This window comes from Propithecus coquereli, unplaced genomic scaffold (assembly GCF_000956105.1).
Source record: "Propithecus coquereli isolate 6110/MARCELLA unplaced genomic scaffold, Pcoq_1.0 Scaffold19, whole genome shotgun sequence".
In the NCBI taxonomy this organism is placed as follows: domain Eukaryota; kingdom Metazoa; phylum Chordata; class Mammalia; order Primates; family Indriidae; genus Propithecus; species Propithecus coquereli.
Genome location: NW_012143856.1, coordinates 1432908 through 1443510, shown reverse-complemented (window position 1 = coordinate 1443510; position 10603 = coordinate 1432908). Strand labels below are relative to the sequence as shown.

General features: G+C 38.3%; 1 protein-coding gene across 2 annotated transcripts in view; it reads right to left on the bottom strand.

Moving 5' to 3' along the window:
• Positions 1-277: 277 nt before the first annotated feature.
• Positions 278-10603, bottom strand: part of RARRES1 (retinoic acid receptor responder (tazarotene induced) 1) — a 30908-nt gene continuing 20582 nt past the window's right edge. For both annotated transcript variants that reach the window (XM_012642914.1, XM_012642913.1), the window contains 3 exons: positions 6466-6602; positions 650-712; positions 278-566 (listed from right to left, as the gene is read on the bottom strand). In XM_012642914.1, coding sequence (XP_012498368.1) covers positions 417-566; positions 650-712; positions 6466-6602 — 350 coding nt within the window. In that variant the 3' untranslated portion in view covers positions 278-416. The remainder of the gene's footprint in view (positions 567-649; positions 713-6465; positions 6603-10603) is intronic.

Below are 10603 nucleotides of genomic sequence, written 5' to 3'. Positions count from 1 at the left end.
AGCAATTTAGCAACATAAAATAACCACAATATGTTTAAAATATGAGTAATGTAGATTCAGAGATGAGACCATCATTTTTTGCTTCGTTTTTTTTAAATACTTACTGATCCAGTTGCAGCACTGCTAATTGACTGGATTTTACATTTTAGGGCTGAAACCTTGGGGAGACTGCCGGTGACTGTTTAGCACTGAGCAGAGTTCAGTATGCATGTGCTCCCAGAGTTAAAATCTAAAGCAGACTAATTGAAAAACAAATAAAAAACCCAGCATCTTTTAATTCTGTAGTATTTACTTATCATCATAGGCTTTCCCAAGTTATTAGAATGCCTATACCTTAGCTGTTTTACTAAAATAATGATTTAGTCTAGTACAGTGATATTGTTTAGAATTTAGTATAAGCAGATCACTTTTTCTTTTTAGAAATGATTAAGCTCTGTCGGTGCCACAGCCCGTCCTTCTTCAGTTCCAGAGGCTTCTTCTGGTGTCTGTAGCTCTTGACAGTGGTACTTCACTTTAAGTGGTTTTCCAGGGTACCAGACCAAGTGAATACGACAAGGAATTATTTCCTAGAAAATAAAAGTTATAAAATACTATAATCTGCAAAAACTTCTGGTAAAAAAAATTCTACATACAATGAATTGCATTTTACCTGTGTTGAGAATTCATGAAGCAGAACGATATAATCAAAATCAATTTCATCATCATCAGTTTTCTGGAGGAAGAAAAAAGCATAATACATACAGTGATTTTATATTAGCTTATTATATTAGAAGGCTTATGTCATACACATTCTTGTTTCAGATGGGTACCTTGACTCTTGCTGCCTTTTAGGTTTCAGCCTCACTTTCTTTGGTAGTTTTCTGTGTCAAGATATGGATCCTTATTTTTGTCTTGTCACTGAGTTATATGAAAATCTGGTTGAATGTTTTTCTATCACTTTTTCTCTTCAATATTTATGGGTTTTGATGGAGGCCGAGGTCTGTGGGGATAGGTAGAATCTTTCAACAGCCTTAGGGATCTAGATACTATATATGTACCTTAAGCTGATGTGTTAGCCCTTATATATTAATACCAGGCAATAAGAAAAGGGGAAGGGCAACCAGTATTTCTACAATACTTACCACGGGCCAGGTTCTATTAGGCACGTTATACATGTTCTCATGTAATTCTGACTATCTTAGAATAGTATGTAGTATGATCCTGGTTTTACAGTAGAGGTAACTTGAGGTTATAGCTTGTAAGAAATGGGAGTTCAAACCCAGATCTGCTGACTCCAACACCCACATTCTTCATATATACTATATGAAGCTATGCCAGACTGTTGCTAAAACCAGTGCATTGTATATATTTTGGTAGACAGTCATCTTCACTTCTTTTATTCATTTGATTTCTATAAATTTTACTAGTGACTAAACCAATTTTCTATTTTTTTTGACATTTCTTTTTTTTTTGATATATCTGTTTACTAGTAAAATTGGAAGAGGGGAAATTAAAAAAAACCTCTCAATTTGGATTTTAATTTTAGTTTTCTCCTATCAGGTTTTTATTAAGACTATTAAGGAATATGAAAGGGCAAAAAAAAAAAAGTACTTGATATAGATGAAGATTTTTACAAACATGAAATTTCTGTTAGGTGAGGAGGGTCCTGAAGGGAGAGCATACAAGAAAGGGCCTAGATAAGTCAGAAATTGACTGCTTTTTCTATTATGTATTTTTTGCATTATTGGGTAGGTTTCCCCCCTGCCTCACAGTATACCCATGAATGCTCAAAGCAAATGTCGGAGGTATGAGCTGGAAAGTCAGAGAATTCTTGAGAGAAAATTCAGTATCTCTTAAGAGACTAGTTACTGAAGGTTCCAATGATCAGTCTGGCATTGTTGGTTTTGGGAATGTATTTCGCTTTGAGCCTCATTTGGTGACTATCTTGATCTTGGAAGGAAATGGTAGTCTATCCCAAGATATTCCACACCAGCTGGCTGCTTAGTCCTGTGATTATTATCTCAGACTTTTGTGCTATCTATACTATTTCTCAAACTCCTGACCTCAAGCAATCCTCCTGCTTTGGCCTCTCAAAGTGCTAGGATTATAGGAGTGAGCCACCACACCCGGCCCTCTGCACTATTTCTCAAAGCCTGACTGTTTACCAGGTATTTTTATAATTTAGAACTTGGTTTTACTTTTAAACTTAATTTTTTTTTTTTTTAGAACAGTGCCTTCTTACTATGCTTTTGAACACAGCATTTCTTAAGGAAATAATGGCAGTCTCCAGATTTGATTCAAAAAAAGAGGCAGAACTTAAATGAGATGACTCCAACTCCATTTGACAAACTATTTTTGGTAAAAACACAGTGTTACTCATTTTTTTAATACAAAAATTTGAATCATGATAACGCTTAGAAACTCTATCATTTGATTAAGAACTTCCTCATTAAAGTTATTGAAACACACCCTTACATTTCTGTTTTTATAGATTCTTTCTCCTCCAGGAGGAAGCACCCTTAAACCAAACCAACAAGCACAGCTTATTAGAGAACTGTGGAGGAGGACATTGCGCATCCAAGCCTGGCAAAATATTCCAGGATTGACTGCCCCCAACCAAGTCAAGCTCTACCAAGAAGTCATTACTTTTAATATTCAGAAATAATCTTTTTGATTTCTTTTTAAATCATCATGAATGTCAAATCCTTGTAGTCTAAACAGATGATGATACAGTGTTACATTTTCTGGTAACTCAGCATTTTAATCTTCCTGGAGACAGACTGGAAGTGGTGTTTTTTTGGTTTGGGTTTTTTTTTTTTTTGAGACAGAGTCTTGCTCTGTCACCTGGACTAGAGTGCCATGGCATCAGCCTAACTCACAGCAACCTCAAACTTCTGGGCTCAAGCGATCCTCCTGCCTCAGCCTCCCAGGTAGCTGGGACTACAGGCATGTGCCACCATGCCCGGCTAATTTTTTCCTATTTTTAGTAGAGACGGTCTCACTCTTGCTCAGGCTGGTCTCAAACTCCTGACCTCAAGTGATGGATCCTCCCACCTCGGCCTCCCAGAGTGCTAGCACTATAGGCATGAGCTACCGTGCCTGGCCTGGAAGTGTTTTGTTTGTTCCCTTAAATGTGTTCATGACCCACCCTACCTCACACCCCTCCATACTACCCAAAAAAGAGAGAATGATCCCTAGCAGAACTGTTGTGGTTTTAGTAGAGTAAGTAGGCTTATATTACTAATATAAGCTATCAAAAGCAGATTTCATAGCATAATAGGGTAGATGAGATGGTTTCTATAACGTATTATACCATTAGCTAACGGAGAGCTCTAGTTAGGATAAAGATAAGCGGATTGATAGTGACACACTGCAGGCTAGGTGGTTTGGGGTGCTTACAAAAATCTGGTACTGATTCATAAGAGTTGGAACAACACTCAGTTTTACTGTTCTCAATTCATATTAAATGCCAAAGGTATAGGGAAAGTCGTCCATTTCTTTTTTCCTAGCCAACATATCTCCCTTGTCCTTGGCATAGTCCTCATGGTATTGGGAATGATCTACTCTTTAGTTCTAGAGAAATAATTGTGCCAGTAAGATGGGTCTTATTTTATATGTGTATTTCAGTCCTTTTTTCCCTTGGCCACTCTTCTCTCAGGCCCTCTTCATTTGGGGCTGTGAGTTTATAACCTTGTACTTCCTTACACAATTGCATTAAAAGGTAAGTTTAACCCTGAGTGTAAAGATAGTCATTCCACCTCAAAGGTTTTGGAAAAATTAGAATCTTCATACTTCTCTGAGCTACCTTCAGCCACAGAGCACCTCCAGTGACTTCCTGCCCTTGTGCTGTCTTTGCTTTATGAGCCCTATTGCTCTGTTGTTAATCTCCCAGAACAGTACTTGGAATTTCTGTTCTTAGTGACTTTTTAAAAATCATTGCTTGTTGCTTTTGTTGCTTATTTTGCTGGAAGATTATTGGAATCCTTAGTGGCCACTGAACAGCAGAATTGAAAATCTGCATGAATACTTATGTGTATCTAAATTATCTTGACAACATTTTCTACACTTTAAACAAACCTCTTCCCCCAAACTTCTCAAGTAAGGTAAAAGCCTCTTGTTGAGGATATGGTCATCTTGGTAGATAAGAGGGACAGTCAGAAAAAGAGAGGGAAACTTTTATCTAGCAAAAGAACTCTGCTGTATCCTGACTTATTATAAAGCAACAATCAATTAGATGATGATTTCTGTTAAACATTCTATAAGGGGAAAGAAATATGTTCATTTTTAAAAATAAAAGGTTTCTAGTTGAAGTCTGTTTTACAAGTGGCCTTTGGAAGGCACACTAAACTATTTATTATTGGCATTAAAAATGCTGACTTAATGCTGGGTAAATCCCATACTCAGAAGATATTCACTGATATCCATCCCTGGGTGAATCCATGAAGAAAATAATTTTTTAAAATCAGTAGTTTTGTTCAGATTGCCTCTTAGAGAAGTTGATTTTGTTTACTCTGAAAATGCCCCTTTCTCCTCACGTCGTACTTGCCTGACAGAAACTCCCACCCTGGCTAAATCCAACTATGTGTCTACTTTATGCCCACACAGCTGAGAATGACTGCTCTGAATTCACACCCACAAACCTTCAAGAGGCCTGCGGTGCCCCGTGGTGCCTCCTACCCCCACCTATGTCCCAGCACCTCCCCGCTCGTCCTCACTCTCAGCTGATGGCTTTGCCTTTTTCACTGAGAAGACAGAAGCAGTTAGAATGGACCTCCCACAAGCTCCCACCCTGATGCCTACTCTCCTACCTGCATATGGGCCACTGTTCTCTGCTTTCCCTCCAGGTGAATTCTCCAAGTTCCTAAAATCATTTGCATTGATAATATCCTCTCTTGCCTACTAAAAAATATTAACTCCAACAACTTTTCCTCTCTTCCTTGCAATTTCTACTTTGGTCCTCTCTGCTGGATTCTTATTAACATATAAATATGCTTCCAACTTAAAAATACAACAGGAAAAAACCCTCTTTGAACCCTAAGCTCACCCATCCTCCAGCTATAGTCCCTTTCTTTTCTTTTACTCCCCTTTATAGCTAAGTTTCTTGAAAGAAATGGAATGTCCACTTCCTCTCCTCCCATCCTCTCCTGAAGGCTTTTGCCCTCACTGTGCCAGTGAGATAGCTCTTAGTAAGCTCCCCATTGACTGCCAGTTGCTAAATCAAATGGTCAATTCTCGGTCCTCATCTTACTTGAATTTCTAGCAGCGTTTGATACTGTCAGCCAGTTCTCATCCTTGAAACACTTTGTTTTCCCGTATCTCCATCCTCTAAAGTTAGAAGTGAGTGTTCCGGCATTCAGTCCTACATAACTGATTTTCTTTGTCTACACCCATTCCTATGATCTCATCAAGTCTTATGGCTTTAAATACCAGCTATATGGTGATAACTCCAGCACAGACTTCTCCCCTGAACTTCAGACTCTCATGTCCAGAAGACTAGCATGCCCCAAATCCAGATAATTTTCCCTCACATCTGTTCCTCCTGTAGTCTTCAATTAATAAATGAAAACTCTATCCTTCCAGTTACTCAGGCCAAAATCCTAAGACTCATCCTCACGTCTTCTCATTCTCTTATATCCACATCTAACCCATGAGCAAACACTGTCAGTCTATCAGAATCCAGATACTTCTCTCCACCTCCATTGCTACCACCCTGGTCCAAGCCACCACCAGGCCTTGCCTAGATTATAGCAATATTTTACTGATCTTCCTGCTTCCTCCCTTGTCTCTCTATGGTCTGTTCTCAACGTAGCCACAAGAATGATCCTATTGTAAGTCAGATCATGTCACTCCTCTGCTACAGTAGGTAAGACAGAGATAAGACCCTTCTCATGGCCTCCCAGGCCTTAGGTAAACTGATCCTCTCCACTTGCCCTCCACTTGATCTCGTCTCCTGGCACATTCCCCTTGCTCACTCTGTTCCAGCCACACTGGCCTCACTGCTGTTTCTCCCACCCATCAGCCACATCGCTGCCTCAGTTCCCTCTGCCTGATATTCTCCTCCCTTATGAGAGTAGGCCTTACTCTCACTTGCCTTTGGCCTCTGCCCCAATGTTACCTCTGCTCAAATTAGCCTTACTCAGACTATGTAAGTAGTAATTCTACCAGTACCCTGCATTCTCTTTTCCGTGCATTATTTTTTTTTGTAGCACTTACCATCATTTGATACATTCTTGTTATTAATTCACTCTTTCTTCTCTCACTAGAATTAATCTCAGTGAGGACAGCAACATTGTGTTTTTTGTTCACTGCTATGTCCCCAGTCCCTAAAAATTATACTTGGCCCATTGCAAGAACTCAAATATTTGTTGAATGAATGAAATGTGATTAAATTCTTGCCATGAAATTAGAAATACAGATTAACTCAGTCTAAGAACACTGCCCTGGTTGTATCCCTTGTGGCGCGAGTTAATTTTCAGTTTTTCTTACCCACTGCTTCACACTAGTGAGCTGTGCCAAGTAGTAGTGTAAAAACTGGGTCGTCTTTTCCCACATCACATAAGAGCTGCCAAGAAAAGCCAAATCCCAGATGGGTCTCAGAGAGGGATTAATATGTCCATGACTATCTGAAAGGGAGAAAAAAAAGCACATTTGTTAATACAAATACCTTAATAGGCATTTTTCAAGACAAAATTTCAGAAGTTTCAGTGATGAAATAGGATTCAAACCTAGTCACATCAGTCACCTCTCTCACAGCACGACCTTCAACCAGACATGTGATTCATTTGTATCTATTTCTATGTTAGTATGGAGATTTATATGTTTCATTCAACTTGCTGCTCTGAGTAAATCTATTATAAAACAATTTAATGAGTATTTTTTGTACTATATACATGCAAAGTAAGAGTTATAATGATATTCAAAGCTAATCTAAAGTCTTATCGGTTGAAAAGTATTCTTAATTAGATTGAAAAATCTGTCAGTGATCTCCACGTTACCTTTTGGTTTGGGTCTACAGTCAATGCGATGGTCTTTGCTTCCTAATCTGCCAACCTGTCATTGCCCTTCCCCAATCATTGGTTTTAAAGCTAGTCAATGTGTTGACAGCATCTCTGTTACTTTTTCTGAACACATGAAGAGATCAGGTGGATTTTTCCTATGGCATTGTTTTTGGATCTAGTATCTTTTTAATTCAGCAAACATTTTTTTAAAAAATCTACTTAATATCAGACACTACTAGAGCTAGGGATACAATGATTAATAAATTATCTTTTATGATTTTAGGAACTCAGATTTTACTGAGTAATTAGTTTATGAGATAATTGTACATGGACCATCATTTTATGCAATTTTGCATAGTCTATATTAAGGCCTGATAATAGCACAATACATGAGGAATACTAACAAGCTTCTTGGTAAAATCTTTAGCATAAATTCTATTCTGTATTGGTAGAACTTGACTGATTTATACTAGTAGGCAATTCAAAGAGCATTAATTAATCGCCTTATGCTGTGGAGGATACAAAGATGGATCCCTACCCTCCAGGTGTTCAACAGTGTAGAGATGCAGTTGATACATTGCTTAAGAGGGGAGGATCAGGGAGCTGAGGGAGAACAGGGGAGGGAGAGGTTTCTTTCATTTGGAGGGGTTTGGGAAAGCTTCATAGAGACGAGATTTTTGCTGGGCCTTGAATTCCTCTCATATCTGTGGGATTGGGAGTGGGGGCATGAGTGAGAGATTGAGCACACAAAGATAGGAAGGCACTGGATAGGTTCAGGCTCAGTGACTGGTCTTGATGGGGTATAAAATACGTTGGCACCAGACTGCATGGCCTTGTATGCAGCGCCAGGGTGCGTATGGACTTTGATTCAGTATTAAGTGTGGGAAGATGACTCTGGCTGCTGGTGCAGGACAAATGGAAGGAGGAGACTGAGATCTGAAAGACTGGATGGCAGGCTATTGCAGTGGTCTCGGGGAGGGAGAGGTAGCACAGGCATGAAGGGTGGTAGCAGTGGGTTCAGAAAGATGACATGGGTCCACCCAAGACACTTCATGGACATAGGCTTGATAGGAAATGGCAAGTTATTAAATGTTAGGAGATGAGTTGACAATGACCAAAGTTTCTAACCAGCTTTAGGAGAATGGTAATACTATTAAATAAATGAAGTCCAGAATGTGGAAAACTTTTGGGTGAAAACAAGTTGAGTTTGGTATCAAATGTATTAAATGCAGTCTCAAGAAAACCACAGGGTTAGATGAAGTGCTACAGATCAGGAAGGATGAGGCACAAGAAAGACCATTAGTTGGGTGATCTGGGTGGTCCCTGGTGATTGGAGATACAGGAGTTTTACTTATGTACATAGAGTAGAAGCCAAATAGGAAGAGGTTGAGGATGAGACAGTGTGTATAGAATCTACTTTTGAAGAGTAGAAATTATAAGGAAGAAGATGGGACGATGGTTCTGTGAATTGGTCAACAGAACTCTGATCTTGACTGTTTTTATAAGCCAAGGGAAGGAACTGGTTGACAGAAGCTTTCAAAGATGGGAAGGATACTGGCAGGACAAAATTATGAAAGAAGTCAGAGAAACTAGAATCTAGAAACTAGAATCAAGGGTATAAATAAAAACGAGTCTTAGAATAAAGGAGACAGTTGGGGAAGATATAGAGACTTCTTGAGGAGGAAAGAAATTGCAGAATCAAATGTCTCAATCTGAGTAAAGCAGGAAGCAAGACTATCCCCGAAAGTGCATGACGCCGGGGTGTGAGCTGGTCCTTGAAGAAGTGGAATAGCTTTAACACTGACATTATACAGAGCACAGTAAGATATTTGGGAAAGAATAACGAGCAGCATTGAGAGCCCAGCACTTGGGGAATTTTCTTAGAAGAAAAAACCTGTTGAGAATAAAGCAAAAAAGTATTTGTTTTCCTGTACTGTCATCATTCACTGTTATGTGGTTCATCAAGTTTTTTTGGTTCCATAATGCTTTTCTGTTAATTAACATCCAAGTGCTTTCAAATGTAGAATTGAGCAATTTTAGTACTCTTCATTGTCTTGTGTATGTCATTTCTTCAACCTGGTAATGTCATTTTTCTGCCAGGATATGTTAAGTAATCAACAGGGAACTATGACTGTTTTTATAGATGTTATTGTAGAAAGCATGCTTCAGACGTCTACTTTCTGACAAGAATAGCAGCATTTTATGGATGAATTTGTTGTTCCTCCCTGGTATGAGCAGCTGAACCATAAGGATTTCAGAACATTATGTAATGCAGGACTCTGAATTTAACATCTTGATATAAACTCTTCTTGTTATACTGTTGCGAGGTTTCCCATCATTCCTACCTTCGTTGACTGAAAACTTCCTTCCTCCAAATCATTGTCATGTGTTTCATCTTACAGTGCTGCTATGAGTCTAGATTTGTGAGGTCAAAACCATTACCCTAGAAGATAAATGAGTTATGCTAAACACTGTGAATAGTGAGGACATTCAAAAGAAGTGCTAGCAGCACTCCTGTAGCATTCCTTGGGCAGACAGGACGTTAGCTGATTATTCGTAAATCCTCAGTCTTTTCCTCTGTATGTAGTATACTTGAGTTCTTCCATAGGAAGTTTATGAATTCATTAGAAGAAGTGAAATTTTTACTCGTAATAAAATCCAGACAACTTTTTTAGAGGAAAAACAATGCGGAGCAAGGATATTTTGAAATGGATTAGATCTTTTCGTTTATCAACTATACTACAGTAGTCCAATACCTTGGATTGATGAAGTACTGAATAGAATCTACTGAGATTTGAAGTGGCTAAAATTCACTTTATTTAAAACCAAATCTTTTCAGTTTTAAGTAGATAATTTTACGTACACAGACAGGCAACAGATAGCACCATTAAATGTCTCTGCCGAATTTACTGTGACAGCAAAACTTGTTCTTTTTTTTTTTGATGAAACGTTCCTTCTATTAAAAAAGATTTTTTTGAAGTTTTGTAGTAGCTGCATTAAGTTATATTGATATAGAATGACCCTTATGGATATATAGAATGTATTAACTGAACATGATCCAGTTAACCTGCCCCATTAAAATTGTCCAAAATCATTGACTAGAATCCAAAGGGAAAGGTCTCTAATAAACTCAATCAAAAATGAAAAAGGAGAAGTCACAACAGATGCCACAGAAATACAAAACATTATTTTTGATTACTACAAAAACCTATATGCCCAAAAACTATATAATTTGGAGGAAATGGACAAATTCCTGGAAACATACAACCTCCCTAAGTTCACCCAAGAGGTAACAGAATATCTGAGTAGACCAATCTCAAGCTCAGAAATTGGAGCAGCAATCAAAAACCTCCTAAAACGTAAACGTAAAAGCCCCGGACCAGATGGCTACACTCCAGAGTTTTACCAAACATTCAAAGAAGAACTCACACCAATACTACAGAAATTATTCCACAATATTGAGAAAGATGGCATCCTTCCAACTCATTCTACGAAGCCAATATCACCTTGATACCAAAGCCAGGAAAGGAGACAACAAAAAAAGAAAACTACAGACCAATATCCCTCATGAATATAGATGCAAAAATCCTCAACAAAATTTTAGCAAATAGAATTCAGCAGCACAT